This window comes from Bos grunniens, chromosome 4, assembly GCF_055505025.1.
Source record: "Bos grunniens cultivar Pamir isolate PY7600 chromosome 4, Bosgru_T2T1.0, whole genome shotgun sequence".
Lineage (NCBI taxonomy): Eukaryota > Metazoa > Chordata > Mammalia > Artiodactyla > Bovidae > Bos > Bos grunniens.
Window position 1 is genome coordinate 89,372,501 of NC_141168.1, and position 19,263 is coordinate 89,391,763.

A 19,263-nucleotide genomic window follows, 5' to 3' on the forward strand; every position below is an offset into this window, starting at 1 on the left:
GTATGAGTATGTAGTAACAGAAACCTACCCAGTTCCTCAGAGCCTAAAATTCTATCACTTTTCCTTGTTTATGGCATAGTGACAAACGTGACAGTAAGAAAAATAATTCTTAGCAACTGGAAAAATGGCTGTCAGCAAACCATGCCATTTTATTTCATAGCAAATGCAGAATGGCTCTTATAAATTCATATCTAAGGTATTTATGAATATACAGAGGGTCGCAAGAAGCTGTAGCTTAAACAAGGAGGGAAGATATAGAAGAATGTCAGAGCCCAGCCATGTGGGACCATTTACAGCAGATGTCAAGAGCCTGACATGACAGTACTACTGATCTTTGCAGTGCTGGGTGGTAAAGAATGTATTTGAGTATCATTTTTGTCCTCTATATCAAGCGGAAATGTTCAAAACAAAATCTGGCATTTGAGCTGATTATGTTATCTAGAAAAAGAGATGTGATGTATTGATTTTCCAACCCTGCTGGATAAATAAAGGGCTACCTTAGGGGACACTGATTGTGTTACAGTGGAATAAACTTGAATATCACTTTGGTCAGTTCCCCTCTGTGTTTTGCAGGTGTGAGGAGGACATTTTTCTTTGAGAAGCATATTGTGTTATGAGTCCAGCTATGGTAGAAAAATGGCCAAAGGATAGGAATAATAGGTAAATAAAATAGAAGAAGAATAGATGAAAAATATTCACTTTACTAGTTGCCAAGAAATATAAAATATATCAATAATCTATTTTTGATTTTAGCAAATCAATAAACTTATTCAAAGTAATGATGAGTATTGGTAGACATAAGAGTTGGAAAGCAGTTTGGCAGCTTGTATCAAAACCTTTACAGATATTCATTCCCTCTGACCTAGTAATTCTACTGCTGAGAATCTGTCTTAAGAAAAATCATCTATAAGGAGCCAAAGATTTATGCAGAAGGATGTTGACTTCAGCAATATGTATTATGGCTCCTGTAATAATAGATCCCATTTATCAAATCCCTGTTATATGTCAGGCCCCTTGCTGGTATTTAGCACGTATCTCGCTATCTAATTTATATGACAAAAAAAATTGAAAACCATTAAATGTTCAACAATAGAGGAAAGATTAAATGATGGTATAATAGACTGTTATATAACCAATTACACATGGCATATATAAATAATTTTGACAAGAGGATAAGTACAATAAAATCAGAATATAAAACCACATAAGGAATTATTACAAGTATATATGTATCTATGATTATTAATGTATACATACGAATAGCTGTGATTGTATATACATGTGTGCACATACATATTTGCATAAATATGAGGACAGAGATATACCCAACTGTTAGCAGTATTATTGTTGTATGGTTACTTTCTTTTCTGTTTTTCTTGGCCCTGCCTCCTGGCACGTGCGATCTTAGTTCCCCAACCAGGGGTCGAATCTTGCGATGCACCCTGCAGTGGGAGCAGAGTCTTAACCACTAGGCTGTCAGGGAAGTCTTCATGTGGTTACTTTACAGATAGATATGAAGCGAAGAGTGAGTTTTCCCTTCTTCCCCAAGCTGTTCTGTGTAAAAAAAATGACTAAATATTATAAGAATGAATCCTAAGAGGTTACCTCTTCGTGGATAATAAGCTTTGATTATCTGGTGTCATTGTATAGCGTATGCAGAACTGAATCACATCTACTTCACATCCCATTTACTTTTAAGTATTTTTCTTTGGCAGATTTCACTGTTTAGCAGTACTGTGAATGCATACTAGCTCTTCTTGTGTTTTTAATTATTCTTTTCTGTAAATAAAGAAAAGCATGAGCTTCAGCCAAACAACTTGGCCATCTCCAAATCCCTTGATGCCTCTGGTCGGATATATGTCTACCGGAAAGACCTGGCCGACACTTTGGTGAGTTACCCTTAGCCTTGTGCTTGAAGCACAGGGGCACAAATGTCAGGCTGAGAACATGTATTTGTGCGTTTTAAAATGAATGTTAGAAAAGTACATCAAGCTGTTTCCTTCTGTAGCCAGCAGTACACTTGTCAAACAACAGTACGTTTGCTAATCAGAGGCAGGCCTGTCTTTAGGAACTGAAAACCCTTCGCACTGTTTCTCTCTAAGCCTCTCTGGAACAAGGAATTTGAGAGATGGGACACTTTCTCCAACAGAATCTTAATTCCATTTCTTCTTTCCTGGTGGATATATGGAGATCAGGCTGAGGAATCCATCCTGTGTTCATTTAAAGGGAAAGAGGTTCTGTTCTTCTGTCCCCTGGGTGCCCTTTGAGCGTGCCATTCCCTTGAAGAGAAGGTACATGATCAGCATTCCCTGTGTAAGTGGGCAACATCAGATGCCACCAAAGAGTAAGCATATGAAGAAATGGAGAAACCCCCACTGTATGTTATTTTCAGTTTTAAGTTTAAGAACCTTTATACTTAACTAGATGATTTGTTGTTGTTCCTAAAAACCTCGGTCTTGTGGTTGCTTTCTGGATGGTAGAATCAGGCCTCAGAGCCATCACCCATAAAAAGTGGGCTCTACCAGATGATGATCGTATCATCCGGAGTCAGGGTCCTGGTCTGTGCCATGCAGTCATCACAGGAATGGCTCTTTCCAGCTAGGCTCCTTTTATGTGTATAATGGACGAGTCTGTATACCATGTAGGTTAACCAACACCGCTTATAATAAAAATATCTCATGTAAAATTATCTACAAGATCTCAAGTTGCCATAATAACATTAGTCACCCCCCACCTCTCAAAGGAGGAGGAGCTAACGTGCAGGTTACTGTTACTGGGTCTCCCACTGTCCCGCCCTTCCACCCCCAGCCGCAAACAGACGTTTCCTGTGGCTCCCTCAATGTGAGTTCCCAGAGCTCTGCTGCTGCAGTCCAGGGCCTCGGAATAGCAGAGGGAAGGCCTTGGGCAGGTCTAGTGGGATAAATAAGTGCTGTGAGTTGAGCCAGATGCCACCCTGCATGTGAATGCTTCCCCCACCTAAAATTTCCCCATTGGAATCATAGTTCTGTTAATTTCGGCTCCAAAAGATCTCCGTTGAAACGGAGCATTGTAAGGGAAGGCTAGCAGGGAAACCACTCATATCCCCTGTGCTTGGGCATGGGTCAGCCTTCTTGGAGAGCAGGAATCATAGCCCTGAATGATTGGAATAGAAAAATAGAAAGTGTTTCCTGGAGAGGGCGGTGGACTACCTTGAATAACCAGACGGCAGGGCCGGGGTAAGGGCACATTTAGGGAGAAAGTAGGAGGGATAAAAAGCCGAGTGACAATGTCCTTACAGCTCCAAATTCATAAGCAGACATCTGTGTTTCTTCCCACCTCGTGGCTCTGTGAATGTCTGCAGTGTAGCCTGACATCTGCGTGGTCCCCATCTAGCCAGACAGGGCCCTGGGACACCTGGGCTTTCCCCACCTCAGCGTCTGTACGTACATCATCCGTTCCGCCCTTACTGAGCTCCACCCTGTGCCCATGCCAGAGGTACAGGGCCAGTTTGTGCCTAGACCCACTCTGAAGGGAATTCTAGTCTGTGGAATAGCTCATGGAGGTCTTTTGTCATGTTTTCAATTAGGAAACCTTTTCATAAATATAAAAATTCAAAAATGCTAATAATTTATTTTGCAGTTCAAAAAATAAAGACTAATATTTGGATTCTGAAATATTCCTTTTACTCTTCTATGGCATTTATTTTTGAAAAGTCCTCTTCTTTTTTTTTTTCCCAAGACATTAACTGTTTTAATGTCATTAACTGTTCAAGTCAAATAAGAGAATTTATTACCTTAATTTAAAAATATCAGGTGTTTTGAAAAGATGCCAAATTTTTAATAATTTAACAGTGATGGCAGATTTAAAATTGTGGTGGCATTTAATAATTTTATGTCAGATTTTAAAGAAATACTTTTATTACCAAACTCTTCATACCCATTTGTCTAGGGAAAGCAATTGATAATTTAAAATAATCATACACCATGGGGTATAAATGAATTAGCTTTTATTTTTTATTTCCTGTTTAAATTTTTTTTTTTTTTTTTTTTTTTGCTTTCCACGGGCATTTTAGTAAAATTTGTAAATGCATGTCTGGGATGAGACTTGTTAAACATATTTCCTGTAAAAGCCATGTCTGTCTTTATTGAAGTGCACTGTGACATTTCTTTTGTTTGTTTTTCTCCTAACCCTGCTGGCACATTAATTCTTACCAGAAACCAAAGTGACTTCAGGGCTTTTGCTTTCATTATACTGTCTGCTGGGGCAGTGTTTTATAATCAGATTTGTGCATGAGTGTGTGTGTGTGTGTGTGTGTGTGTGCGTGCGTGTGTGTGTGTGTGTGTGTGCATGCTTGCCTGTGGGGAGGGAGGGACAGCTCAGTGAAGTACCATTGATCACATTCTGCAGCTTCTGAGGCTGTTTCCTGAATTGGCTGTAACTCACCGAAGGTGAACAGATCAGGGAAACTATTAAGTGCACTCAGACAAGATTATTTTTCTCACGCGGGCTTCTAGTGCCTTTCTGTGGCCAGCCAATTCAGTGCCAACCATCTGGGAATTTACTGAGGATTCTTTTGCTTCTGTCTGTCACTTTAGAATCCGTTTGCAGAAAATGAGGAATCACAGCAAAGGTCGATCAGGATTTTGGGAATGAACACTTGGGATCTTGCTCTGGAATTAATGAATTTTGATTGGAGCCTTTTCAGTTCAATTCACGAGGTAAGTAAGGGGGAAACGACCAAGTAAATGCTACTGCCACCTTAACTAGGAATTCTTCTTGAAGAATATTCATGTGTGATTAGGTTTTAAGACAATCCATTTTCTGGTTGATATAGTTATGCTTTGGGATACCATGGCCCACAAAGATACTTGGGGACTTTAAATATATTGAAAGACTGATCCAAACCTAGGAAAATTAGAATACATGATCATGCTTTATTTGCACCTAATACAGTCGGATATTTGTGTAATGTATAAATATGCTATATTTTTAATGTTTGAAAACATGTATTCATATATATATGTGTGTGTGTATATATATGTATATGAAGGTTGCATGGGGTTGAAGAGGTGTTTTATGTTTGATACCTTTGATACTGACATTTTAATTTTTCCGTGGCTTTACAGTACTTATATAAAAATCACATTTATATGTGTCCTACATGCACACACACACTTTCCTAAGAACATTCTATACATTTAGACTATGCTGCAGGACTTCAAGCACTCTCTCGGACATTTTGAGATATATTTCAAATTTTTATGTCCATCAACCTCTCCCTTGAGGACAGCTTAAGCGTTTATAAAACAGGAGATGAGGGGCAGAATGCTACTGACAATTGATGAATAAATGTAGCCAGTGGAAAGGCTCACAGGACTCAGTAGATGAAAAATGAGGTAGACTGTGTTGGATTTGCTTTGCCGGGTAGTGAAATGTTTCATTACAAAAAGGCCTTTCCTGCTGAAGAAGGAACTCGTGACTGATTAAGGGACCCCCAAGGTTCTCTTTGATTTTGGAGCATCTTTTAAACGTCCCCATATTTTCTCATGGAAAACATTCCAATATAACAATCTAAATTTGAGCAAGTAGTGAACTCATTCAAGCTAAATGACTTGTGACTTTGGAAGTGTTGGTAGAGTGGGATGTGTCCCTGCTTGTGTGCTTATGCAGTGGGAGGATGTGAATTTCTTGTGTAAAACACACACACACACACACACACACACACAGAGCTTTCTGATTAGAAACAAATCTCTTCCATTGCCTACATATGATCAGTCTAGTCACTAGTTACTGTCAGTTTTGTACCTTATTCTAATCTTACTCTCTTTCTATGATTTGACAGTGTCTTATTTCAGTGGTTCTCAAAGAGTGGGTACCCAGACCAGCATCATCAGTATACCCAGGAATTTAGTAGAAATGCAGATTTTCGGCCAGATCACAGACCTGTTGACTCAGAAAATTTAGGGGGGTGGGGCACAGCAGTCTGTGCTTTAACAGACCTCCAGGTGATTCAGATTGACACTGAAATGTGAAAACCCTTGTCTGGAGAATCTACCTGTGAGGGTCTAATGTACATCTGAACAAATGATGTCATTTGTGCTTGAAGTTGCCTATAGAACAAGTTTGGGAAGTTCGGATTTGATTCAGCCTCTGATGTAAGAGTGTCTTAGGTTTTCATGAAAAGCATCATCTTTGCATTCTAAAAACGTAGATTTATGTAAGTCTTTTATGTGAACATCATTTCATGAGGCATTTCTGAAAGTCAACATGAATTGTCTTGAATTTAATATATTGTTATTTGTTATATCTAACATATTATGACAGTGGCTATCTGAAATAGTTCTTAAAAACCTACTTGCAGTGCAGGAATAGAGACACTCACACACTTGCAGACACAGTGAGGGAAGGAGGGGTGGTGGGAGTTGAGAGAGTAGCACTGAAACATATACATACCATGTGTAAAATAGCCAGTGGGCAGTTGCTGCATAACACAGGAAGCTCAGCTCAGTGCTCTGTGACCACCTAGAGGGGTGGGATAGGGTTGGGGGATGGGAGGGAGGTTCAAGAGGGTGGGGACATATGTATACTTACGGCTAATTCACACTGTTGTATGGCAGAAACACAATACAACATCGTAAAGCAATTATCCTCCAATTAAAAATGAATTTTAAAAAATGGATTGTATTTTGTATCAACTTGACCCTGTGCTGTAACAGTAAATGCTGGCATGAATACATTGTCTTTCAGCAAGAGCTGATCTACTTCACGTTCAGCAGACAGGGAAGCGGGGAGCACACGGCGAACCTGAGCCTGCTGCTCCAGAGATGCAATGAGGTCCAGCTCTGGGTGGCCACGGAGATTCTGCTCTGCAGCCCACTGGGCAAGCGAGTGCAGCTGGTGAAAAAATTCATCAAAATTGCCGCTCAGTGAGTGTCTAGTGGTAAAAAACGCAGTTCTGTTCCTCTCCTTTAATGGAAATCTGTTTTTTCCCCGTAATGGGATGGGATGGGATGTGAAGAGATGGGATACAAAAGGGTAATAGTGAGTTAAGTGACCAAATGATTGGAAAGGTCTGTTCTGAATATTTCTGTCTTCACCTTTGAAATACTTATATCTTAAAGTAAATGTCACAATACCAGACCATAGCTCTCTGTGCCAAAGGAAAAAGCAGGCAGCGCACACGTGCCCCATTGTGCAGCTAAATTACACGGTGGCCAGGTGAGTTACAGTAGGTTAGGCACATGGGGGGAGAAGATGAGAGGGGGCGAGAACTGTTGAAAGTCAGATGCGTTTCAAGGTTCTGCTCCTGGCTCCCTCATGCCCAGAGTATGAACTTTCATTGATTAAACTTACTTTTGTATATAGAATTCCTTCGCTGGGCTGTGTTAGCTTCCAGAGGACAGGGACCATTTCTACTCAAACATTGGACCTGGGGTACCTGGTACTGAAGTTGGTAAATAGCAGTGACTCAGTAGTTGGTTGGATGACATTTTAGTAACTTCCTGGGAGCTTCTGTTAAAATACCAGATTAATGTCCTGAGACCATGCTTGGGTGGTCTTTCCAACACAAACAGGCAACAGGAGTCCAGATCTTTCCCAGTTCCTCCTACCTTCCAGTCTTTCCATTTTTTTTTCCTCCTTTGTTTTTCAAAGTAGTTTTTATATCAAACAGTTTTTGGGTACATGTCAGTGTAATATATTTAGGAAATCTGTATTGATCACTCATTATGTTTGCACGTCTGTGTAGGGTATTATGGGGGAATCAGAATGCAGCTACACCCAATACCTGCCTTTGAGAACTTTGCGATCTGCTGGGCAGGGGAATACTTTCTATAACTCCAATGGCTCATTGCAAAATAGAACCCAAGGGTTCCCTACCATGAGATGAAGTTCTTTCAGGGTCTTTAGAGGACGGGAAGCTTCTATGCCAAGGGAATGGGAAAGGAGGATTAGAAAAACATTGGGAAGAAAGTAGCATTTTGAATTCTAGGTAAAAATTCAGGAGTACACTCTCCATGGAGTTCAAACTCACAAGAGCGAAGCAGAGAAGTTGATGGGAGGCAGAAAGCATGTGGTCTGGAAAAGGAACCTCATCCAGTTTGGCCTGAGTGGAAGGTATTTATGAGGAAGCTGTGGGAGACCAAGCTTAAAGGGAAGATGGGGCCAAACTGTAAAAGATATTGGATTTCAGGTTGAAGAGTTTGGACTGAATTGAAAGGCACCAGGATTCTTTATATACCTGAATCTTAGACTACTTTTATGAATGAATGCTCTTTTTTTTTTTTTTTTTTAATTCAGTCAGTACATTTTCTATAATACCTATGAACTTCCTAAAGATGAGGCTCTTTGTGGTCCAGAACGTTCTTATAAAAGCCAACTACTTGGTGAAATGGGACACTAATATCCCAAGGAGTAAAATGACACCACATAGCTTAGTTCCCAGTGTAAGATCATAGCTGTCCTCAGGGAAATGAAGTATGTGTGTTCACATCTTCTCCATATGGCCCTATGCTCTTGAATGATTTGCTGTGCTGGCCTCTATTCCTGGCCCATAGAACAGAATTCCAACAGAAACATAAAGTTAAATTCTTCATAATCACACTGGTACAGATAGCCCCAGGAAAACAGTTAATTTTCATGCTCATGCAGTGCTTTCCCTGCCTAAGGCATCCTATTCACATATTCATGTTTCCTTCCTTCTTACCAATCCCATCCCCCACCTCTGTGGATTGAGTGGATTTTATTTCTTCAGACAAAGGAATGTTTGCTAAACTGAAATGTTTTAGTGTCAGTCTGTTCTTACCTTGGAATGAATGAACCTTGGCTAAAGAGGACTCCAGATGGGAATGGTGACCGATATTTGTGCCGTATCAATTTGTCTTATAGAGAAGTAAGTCATCCGTATATTCATTTTTTTTTCTTTTTACATTCAGATATTTATTGTTTGTGGATTTTTAAAATTTTAAGTATGACTGAAAAATCTGAACCAGGAAAATTGTTTATGGGGAGATAGAAGATAAAAAGATGAGAATTACATCTAAAGATTTTTTTGTAGCTAAATGATTTTTTAATATAAAAGCAGATAGTATACTGTTTATAGTGAATAATAATAAAATGATTTGCCCCCAGGGTCTTCTTTTCAACTCCAACAAATGCTATCTGAAAGTTTTGCTGTATACTGTGCATTTGAGTGTTGGACAGAGTATAAAAATGTCTAGTTGGAAATGACAGAGCCAGTGGGGCTCCCATCATGCACTATGGTGGGAGGAGGGGGAGAAAGGGAGAGTATCCAGCTGAGATGCTTCTGGCACAGGGATGGGGCTGTTCTCACCACAGGGCCCTCAGCAGAGGCACCCAGCATCATCACATGAAGAGATGGAGCTGACTCGAGTCTGCCCTGGCTGGCCTGAGCTTGCCAGGGTGAGATGAGACAGGAGGGTGGAATGAGGGAACAAAGGGCAGAAGAAAGGCAGAATTGCAGTATTGATACCTTTAGGCTCCTTTATCTCTTAGAAACAGGTGGACTTTTCAACCATAGGCCAGGAAAGTGTCCTGTTTGTTTATTCATGGATAATACCAAGCAGGCTCCACCTGGGAGAACATTGGCAGAAACCAGATGAAGGGCCAGTTAGACTGAATATCAAGTCCTCGTGCCTATCAGGAAACCATAGGCAGAGTCCAAAGTTGGACAGAAAGACTGTGAAAGGGACAGACCGTGCCCCCTGCAGACCCAGCAGTGAGGGGCTTGCAGGGCTGTGTTCATCCGGTTGCTTTGGACAGCAGGTGTATAGGCTACGGTGCCTTCCCAGGTTCCCCTATCAAGGAGACTGAAACTTCCGAAATGCTCCCCGTGGGCGACCCCCACTGCCTTGCCGCCCAGGCACAGCTGTCCTGGGCAGTGTCCAGTGCACAGAACTGGCTCCAGGAGTAGACGGGTTTTAGGCGGGACCAGTCAGGGCACAGCCAGCTCTGTATATTACCACTTCAGAGCCCAGAATCGTTTCCTGGTCCTGAACTCAGGAACCCTGCTCCCGTACACACACCTGTGCGACTGGAAATTGGTATAGTTTTGGGAAACAGAAGTTATTAATATGTTCAAGAATCTTAAAGTCATGATTGCTTTGATCAATCATGTAATGACTTGAAGTATAACTTAATTTAAAAAATCAGACAGTAAAAAGTTTTATATGCAAAAGATATTTATTGTAGCGTTCTGTATTGAATTGTGTTGAATTGAAAATAATTTAAACATCAACAATAAGAGAATACATTTTTAAATTTTTTTAAATATGTTTTTGATGAAGTGTTCTATAGCCGTTAATGATAACAGTCAAGAACCCATAATATATAAGAGTGTATACCTGAAAAAGCAGGATACAGAGATGTATATACACTGTTCCCAAATTCCATCTACGCCATTGGTGGAGATGTCATGGAAGAAATGACACCTGAGGACAGCTTAGTCAAATCACATTAGGTACTTTTTATTGCTGCTAAGAACTTTCATATTTCTTTCATATGTAATTAGGATAATTTTTTAATTTTAAAAACTTGCCTCAGAGAAGCTGTTTTCTAATTCATCCCAGACTAAGGAGTGTTTGGGATGGCTGACCTGGAAGCCCATCCTCCCTCTGCTGGATCAAACCCCCTCAGCTGGTTTTGAAAATTAGTGGAGTTTCGACCAACTAAGTTGAAGGGCAAGATTGACATTCTACAGAGCAGATAACTTTCCAGAGTTATTGGAGCTTGACATGGTCTTGTTTTGCATTATATTCCTTTTTTCCTCAAATTAGAAATATGGGACAGTGTCCACATAATATATGCCATACTTTAAATATATAAGTATATGCATAATATAGTAGCTATTTTGTTGAGAGAAAAGGAAATAATGTCTAAATGTAATAGGAGGGGAGCTTAGACCTATGAGATAAGAGGACTTGTCAAAAAAAGAAAGGCAACATACAGATTAAAGAGACAAGACCCAGGAGCTATTATAATGAGTCTGGGATCTGTAAAGAAACAGGAACGTCAGAGCTTTCAGTTGAAATTGTAAATGCATCCAAAACAGATTTTTTAAAAGAAGGAATCTTGAAGTGTCCAGAGGGTACCAAGAGCACACATCTTTGGAGAAATGTCTGTTTAGGTCTTATGTCCACTTTTTGATTGGGTGGTTTGGTTTTCTGGTATTGAGCTGCTTGTATATTTTGGAAATTAATTCCTTGTCAGTTGCCTTGTTGCTGTTATTTTCTCCCATTCAGAAGGTTGTTTTTTCACCTTACAGTTTTCTTCATTGTACTAAAGCTTTGAAGTTTAATTAGGGCCCATTTGTTTATTTTTGTATTTATTTCCATTTCTCTAGGAGGTGAGTCATAGAGGATCTTCCTATGATTTATGTCAGAGAGTGTTTTGCCTATGTTTTCCTCTCGGAGTTTTTTAGTTTCTGCTCTGGTATTTTAAGTCTTTAATCCACTTTCAGTTTATTTTTGCATATGGCATTAGTAGTGTTCTGATTTCATTCTTTTACACATAGTTGACCAGTTTTCCCAGCACCACTTGTTGAAGACACTGTCTTTTTGCCATTATATATATTTTTTCCCCTTTGTCAAAGATAAAGTTCCTATAGGTGTGTGGATTTATCTCTGGGCTTTACATCTTGTTCCATTGGTCTAGATTTGGTTTTGTGCCAGTACCATACTTCTTGATGACTGTAGCTGTATAGTATAGTCTGAAATCAGGAAGGTTGATTTCTCCAGTTCCATTCTTCTTTCTCAAGATTGCTTTGGCTAACCCTCTTACACTATTGGTGGGAATGCAAACTGATACAACCGCTATGGATAACAGTATGGAGATTCCCTAAAAAACTAAGAATAAAACTACCATGCATGCTTAGTCACTCATTCATGTCCGACTCTTGCCACCCCATAAACTGTAGCCCACCAGGCTCCTCTGTCCATGGGATTCTCCAGGCAAGAATACGGGAATGGGTTGTCATTTCCTTCTCCAGGGGATCTTCCCAACCCAGGAATCAAACCCGCATTTCCTGCACTGCAGGCAGACTCTTCACTGGCTGAGCTATGAGGGCAGCCCTAAATGATCCAGCAATCCCACTACTGGACATATACCCTGAGGAAACCAGAATTGAAAAAGATACATGTACCCTGATGTTTATTGCAGCACTAGTTACAGTATCTAGGACATGGAAGCAACCTAGGTGTCCATCAGCAGACGAATGGAAAAGGAAGTTGTGGTACATATATACAGTGGGATATTATGCAGCTATGCAAAGGACCACATTTGCGTCAGTTCTGCTGAGATGGATGAACCTGGAGCCTATTATACAGAGTGAAGTAAGTCAGAAAGAGAAAGACATATTGTACATTAATGCATGTATATGAAATCTAGAAAGATAGTACTGATGCTCCTACGTGCAGAGCATCAAAGGAGACACAGACATAAAGAACAGACTTTTGGACACAGTGGAAGAAGGAGAGGGTGAGATGATTTGAGAGATTAGCACTGAAACATATACTTTACCGTATAGAATAGACAGCCAGTAGGAGTTTGGTGTGTGGTGCAGGGCACCCAAAGCCAGTGCTCTGCGACAGCCTTGAGGGGTAGGGTGAGGAGGGACGTGGCGGGGTGCGGGGGATTCAGGAGGGAGGGGACACATGTGTGCCTGTGGCCCATTCATGTTGATGTATGGCAGAGGCCATTGCAATGTTGTAATTACCCTCCAATTAAATTAATTAAGTTTTTTAAAAAGCACAGGTCTTTTCCTAAAGGCAATGATGAGCGGAAGTATTTGAATTTGTTTTTGTGCAGCAGGTACCACTCCTCTCCCAGGGGCACATGGGTCATGGAGCAGAGTTCAGCCCCTCCCTAGAGGCTGAACCCTGTGGCCTAGGAGAGTCTTGGCAGCTTTATCTTTTGTGCTCATCTGGCAAAAGGATGTTGCCTAACAGTGCCTCCTGCTTTCTTTAATCCATAGCTGCAAAGCCCAGAGAAACCTGAACTCCTTCTTTGCTATCGTGATGGGTCTCAACACTGCTTCTGTGAGCCGGCTATCTCAGACCTGGGAGGTGAGCCTTGGGGGTCCATGGCAGGGATGGAGTGGGTGGGAGAGGACAAATAACACTGAATGGGAAATGTTCCACTGAAAAGTCCTTATTTAAAGTAAATTGATTTAAATGGTTTAAATGAGAGAAGTACCACTAGAAACAAATGTTATAAATTAGTGTCTCAAGTCCTTAGGAACTGTTTTTCTCCTTAAACTTTTTATATTGTATTGGGGTACAGCTGATTAACAATGCTGTGATAGTTTCAGGTGAGCAGTGAAGGGACTCAGTTATACATATCCATGTATCCATTCTCCCCCAAACTCCCCTCCCATCCAGGCTGCTGCAACTGAGCAGAGTTCTATGTGCTATACATTATTGGTTATCCATTTTAGCTTATGGTTGGTTGTGGGGGATAGTTTGGGAGTTTGAGATAGGCATGTACACACTGCTATATTTAAAAGGTATTAGGAAATATTTTGATCAAGTGGTCTTCAAAATGGTTCTATAATATATATGAAAGAAACAAAAATTGAAAAATGCCTCCTAACTTGAATTAGTTTTCTGTTTTTCTCTGTGATGGCGTGGTTACAGTTTCATGTTGGTCCTTTCAAAAGCTCCGTTTGTCCAGAGGCAGATTTGCTGAGATGCTTATGAATTTAAGCTACCAGGCCTCTCATTTGCAATATTCCTGGCAGTATGTTCACGTGGATGGCAGATATCTTTGCAAAATTTACAAAAGTAGTTTTATATTCTTTTTTTTTTTAATTAAAAAAGAGGGCCCACAAAATGTTATATGTTCCAGGTCTCCCAAATCCTGGTTCTGCCTGTCACTGTTGTATGATCAAGGCCATTGGGTTCTCAGAGAGAGACGCCCACTTGAGCTGATGACTTCAGTGTTTCTAGGCCTGGAAAATGATCACACTGGCCTAAGTAGGCAATAGAGGAAAAGTTGGTTTCAGGAACTAGAAGAGAGGTCAGCAATCATTTGGGGTAAAGGGCCAGATGGTGAATTTTTTTTTTGGCATGTGGTTTCCATTGGCATGACCCAATCTCCTATTGAAGTGCAAGCCCTGTTTAGTCTGTAAATGATGAGCATGGCCATGCTCCAATAAAACTTTATTTACAAAAGCATGGGGTCAGATTTGGCCCATGGCTGACCCCTTGAGTAGATCAGTTTGGCCCTAGATGCGTTGAGTTTGACGCGCAACTGAGACATTTTTGTGGGATATCCAAAATACTCAGGTATGCAGCTCAGAAGAATAGTTGCAGGTGTCTGCATTTTATCGTTTCACATTTATCATCCATTTATTAATACGTATGTGTTGGTGTGTGTAACAGTAGTTTCCAAACAGGTTGAATAACCTGTGTTGTTGAGTCCATATTCAGAATTATCAAATTGATATTTAAAAGTGTAGTTATTGTAAGGGTTTACCTCATTGTTTTGATTTGTTTTGGAAACAGAAAATCCCACACATTTTGTAGAACACTCGTAAGTGTTACTTGCTGGAATTTGCCGAGCACCAACTGTCGACTGTACGTTTCCTGTGAGTAGTCTCCATTTCAATCAGAGAACGTGGAGACTGGCTGCAGTCACACAGCTAGAAAGAGGGCTGAGTCAGAATTCAAACTCTGACTGATTACCGAGACGTCTGGCTTTCCTACTTCACCAGAGTAAGGGCAGGCTGGGAAATCCCAGGCCCTTCTTCCTTAGGCCCAAATTCTTATTTGGGAGGACAGTGTATGTTTCCATCCCCTGTCAGTCTTCAGGCCACTGTTTGCATGGGTGATCTTTCCAGTTTGGTGATTCTACCCACTAAAGTACAGGCTTCATCAATGAGGGTTTTCATGGCCTTTCACTATTTAAACCTCTGCTGTGAAACATCATTATATCATTTATACAAAAAATATCAGTCAACATTATTACTTCCTACTCAACAAGACCATTTAAGAAGGTGAGAGCGTTTGTCAAGGGTAGGATACAGAACTGAAATCCAAGCTTTCATGAAAAGATCACCAGTGTGTGGACTGTCTTAAGTTGGATTCCTAAATCCTGTGGCTGCTATTCATTTTAAACTGTCTTTAGCAACATTCCCAAGGAACATCACATTAAGGAATGATGAAAATTGCGTAATGAGAAGCAATCAAGGTAGAACCAGTTGATAGAGGGATTTATGTTCAGAAATGTGAAGTATATAGTGCAACTTAATGAACATTCCTCTCAAAATAACTGACTTCTTTTGACCTTTTCTTTTTCTGTTTGTTTGTTTTTAGAAAATCCCTGGGAAGTTTAAGAAACTTTTCTCTGAACTTGAAAGTTTAACAGTAAGTAGTTGAGCATAGTGGACTTACTCTTCAAACTGATAGTTAGCCTCAGATTTCTTCTTAGATTTCAGTGGTCAATATCTCCACTCTGCCATGTCAGGTAGCTTAGACTAGTGCACCTGTATATGAACAGGTAGCTTTGCTTCTTAATGGAGTGAAGGAGGGTAATGGTTACTGCTTCTTCCTCTCCATGGAAAAAGGTAGCGAGAATGGTCTTTTTGGTGTGATATTCAGAAGGCACATTTTTCAGTACAGTCCATTTCAAAACCTATGAAATTAGCTAGTTTAAATTTACTATGCAATTCTTATGCATTATTCTTTTTTTCTTTTTACCATTTCTCCTTTTTATCATTCCTTGTATCTTTGAGATAACAAAATGTGCAGTTTCTTTTCAGAACACAACAAAAATGTTCTTTTGTTTTCTCTGCATTATCTGTGCATTATGAGGGCAGTTTTTCTTTGAGGTGTGCCTAACAAAAGACTTTGGGTTTACCTCATGATAGAAATTATGGAGAGGAAACTGTACTTAAGGAACCTATTGGAGGGAAAATAATAGGGCAATCAAAAGGTGTCTCTCTTTGGCAGTCATTTCCCATTATCGTCAACCAGTAACTTGACTTTCATTCATTGCCTAGATTTCCTGCCCTAATTTAGTGAGTTTATTCTCCTAGGAAACCTTTATCTACTTTGTTCTTAGGAAGAACCACTCTATGTCTAAATCATGTTCAAATTGTAACAGCGAAAATAGATTTAGAATTGTTTCTATAGCACATTGATTTTTCTTTCTCTTTGTAATCTGCTTGGTTCGGCAGGATCCATCCCTGAATCACAAAGCCTACCGAGACGCATTCAAGAAAATGAAGCCACCCAAAATCCCCTTCATGCCGTTATTGCTTAAAGGTAACAAGTATCTGTCTTTTATGCTATGTAATTCCATCTTCCAGAAATTTATCACTCTGACTACGGAGGGCGAGGAAAGGAATCTCAGTTTCTTTATTTTTGTCATTCCAACCTAACTGTTGGCTTGTGACTGTTTTCACATGTTTGCTTCTTTCTGAGACACCTGAAATGCTTAATTGTTCTTAAGCAGACATCAAAGTATTTTCACTTGACTCACAAAACTTGGCACTGGAACTGTTTGTGTTTTTGCTTTATTCTGCTGCTAAGCCTTGTCTTATTTGAGTCTACAGTCCACTTAACTCAGCCAAGAATAAGGCTGGCATGAAGAATCCAAGTGGTGATCAGTTATGTTCTTTGTTTGCAACCTAAATTTCAGAGATTCAGCCCATGGCCTGCTGCTGTGTGAGAAAAACCTTCGGTCAACACAAGCAGTGTCATGTGTGAAAAGTTTTGGTAGAGAATGTACTTTCTTCTTTCCAGGAGTGAATCCAGTTGGGATAGTATGTGATAGCTGCAAGTTAGTCAACTAACTTTTCTGTAGAGCAGCAGATCAGTCATCATGAAACATGTTAGTTAAACTTATTAATGAGATCTTGATGGTCTCTTTCAAACCAAGGGGATTAGTGAAAGGGAAGTTTGTTTTCATCAGGCCCATGCTTCTGACATTCAGTGTACATCCCACCCGTGTGCTTTCCAGGACAAGGGGTTTGGTCATTTCTCTTGGTCTTATTTTGATTCTTTTCAAGGAATTTTTATAGGAGTACTCTTTTATATTGCTTGCACCCTTCAGAGGCTTATACCTTCTGCAGGGTCAGGCCCTAGCGCCTACACTCATAAGTGTGGTGGAATTGCCTGGAAAATGAAGTACCTGGGAACTGGTTGGCCGGGCCGTGTCCTCTGCTGCCTCTCATCGCCAGACCCACTGGCAGTAAAGCCGAAAATAAACCTTTTCGGCTTCTCCTGAGAACAGCCAGAGCTTGGAGAGCTTTTGAGTTGCTGTACATTCTTGCAGCTGTTTATCTAGTCTTCATCTAGTATAAAGCAAGAATTTCTGTGAAACGGTAATGTATTAGGACAGTTAGGACAATGAAGCACATGGACTGCTTCACTCGAGCTCAAAGCATTCTGAGAACTGTAAATGGATGAAACAAGGAAAGATTGTAAAGCCAGAAAAACAACTTTAAAAAGTTCATTTGATTCTTCATTTTTATTTCTAAGATAAGTTTATTCGGGCTTGTGATTTTTATTTAAAATAAAACACCAGCTGGAGAGTGGGAGTGGTGGCATGTGGAAAGTAAAACTTAGAATCATGTAGACACAAATAGGAAAAATAGGAAAGGAACACAGATCTGGGAAAGGAATTGATTTTAGAAAGACAAAATTTTGAAACAATAGATGTTTTTAAGGTGATTAGAAAATGGTCAGCATTGTCCCTTTAATTTAGATGTGAGCTGAGCCTTCTGCTATATCGTAGTGGGTTTTCCCCAAAAATATTTAATGCAGTCAGGTGCCTCACACTTATGTCTTAGCTTGGATGCAATTTTCTGCTCTACTGAGTTTATCTAGAGCTCTTTGTTGGCAGCAAAACAAACTTCTCTTTTTTCTACTGAAAATACATTGTCTCATTCATTCTAGCAAATTAAACTTTTGCCCCCCCCTTTTTTTTTTCTCACTGAAAGCTCTTGAATTTTAAAAACAAGCTCACTTGTTTTTCCTTTATCTTTATTTTTGTCATTATAAAAATAAATAATATTGGCACTCTATTGCATTTAAAGTTACTATTTTTGTCTGAAATAATTTCAAAAGGAAAAATAGGATGACACTTTTAAATATGTATGTATCACATCTGTGGTAAGACATTTTGGAAAACATATACAACATTAATTCTTAGCTTTAGTAACTGCAAAATTATTTTAAAATTTGCAGTAAACTACTTTAGAACACGCAACTTTTTCATGAAAATTTCCCAGCCCTCTTCTCTTGTGCCTCTTGCTTTGGATTGCTTTTGTTTAGAGAAAGAAACCAGATTAAACTTCTTGGGTATTAGGAAGGATTTGGGCTCCCATATTTCATTTTTTGAGTTAGTCAGTTCCTAATGACATGCAGGTTATCAAAGTAAGCACATAACCTAAAAATGCTTCCAGCTATCAGCTTATCTATTTGCCTGTGAATTTCTCACTTCTGATTTACTTTCCCCCTACTGTGGAGTCCAGTTCAGAAAGTAGTGACCAGGAAACCCTGAGTAAGTGTTGAAGAAAGGTTCCAGCTGAGCTAAAGGTCAAAAGCAGTTGAGTAATCTATGTCATGGTGTTTGGGGAGATGGTAATCCTTCCAGTAGAGTGAATAGTCAACCGGTGTCTGACGTTAAACTGAGGTTGTATCTGTATCTTCAAGGGCAGATTGTTATTGCAGATTTGTGGAGTTGTGTAAATAAAAGGAAGATTGAGGTGCTTCCATGTTTTTCCTTCTTTTTCACCTGCCATCTCTTCAAATGGAGTTAGTTCATCCCCAGTCCTGTTATATAAAATGTTAGGAACATGTCTGGGTGTTTCCAGATAAAGGGGTCTGGCAGGTACTCATTTCAGGCACTGCACTTGGTGGGGACCCTCAGTGGCTTCACAGCCCACCCATGACTCAGGTTGTGAGACTCCAGTTTTTGAGTTCAACCACCTATTGAACTCAGACTTCCTAATCACACACTTGTCAGTCACCTGCATCAAAACCTGCAGCCATTTTGACCCCTTTCTCCTGGGCAGCAGCCCCTCTTCTCCCCCTACCTGGCCAGACATACCTTCCCTGCCTCATCCTCATGCCAGCATCAGCCTGCCAGCCCCCACCCTCAGGAGAGACTCCTTCCTCGTGTGCTGACCTCGACAAGTCCTCGCGAGCTGGGGATAAGCAAGACCGCCCAGGCAGAGGAGAGGGAAGAGACAGAATGAGCGACGAAGGAAACAGTAAAATTTGCAGAGGCCCCCACATCCAGTGAATTCAGCAAATTGACTGG

General features: G+C 40.2%; 1 protein-coding gene across 2 annotated transcripts in view; it reads left to right on the top strand.

The window, feature by feature from the left end:
• Nucleotides 1-19,263, top strand: part of RAPGEF5 (Rap guanine nucleotide exchange factor 5) — a 235,128-nt gene that overhangs the window by 200,812 nt on the left and 15,053 nt on the right. For both annotated transcript variants that reach the window (XM_086397408.1, XM_086397410.1), the window contains exons 18-23: nucleotides 1,792-1,889; nucleotides 4,575-4,697; nucleotides 6,727-6,905; nucleotides 12,968-13,058; nucleotides 15,309-15,359; nucleotides 16,172-16,259. In XM_086397408.1, the coding sequence (XP_086253534.1) occupies nucleotides 1,792-1,889; nucleotides 4,575-4,697; nucleotides 6,727-6,905; nucleotides 12,968-13,058; nucleotides 15,309-15,359; nucleotides 16,172-16,259 (630 nt within the window). The remainder of the gene's footprint in view (nucleotides 1-1,791; nucleotides 1,890-4,574; nucleotides 4,698-6,726; nucleotides 6,906-12,967; nucleotides 13,059-15,308; nucleotides 15,360-16,171; nucleotides 16,260-19,263) is intronic.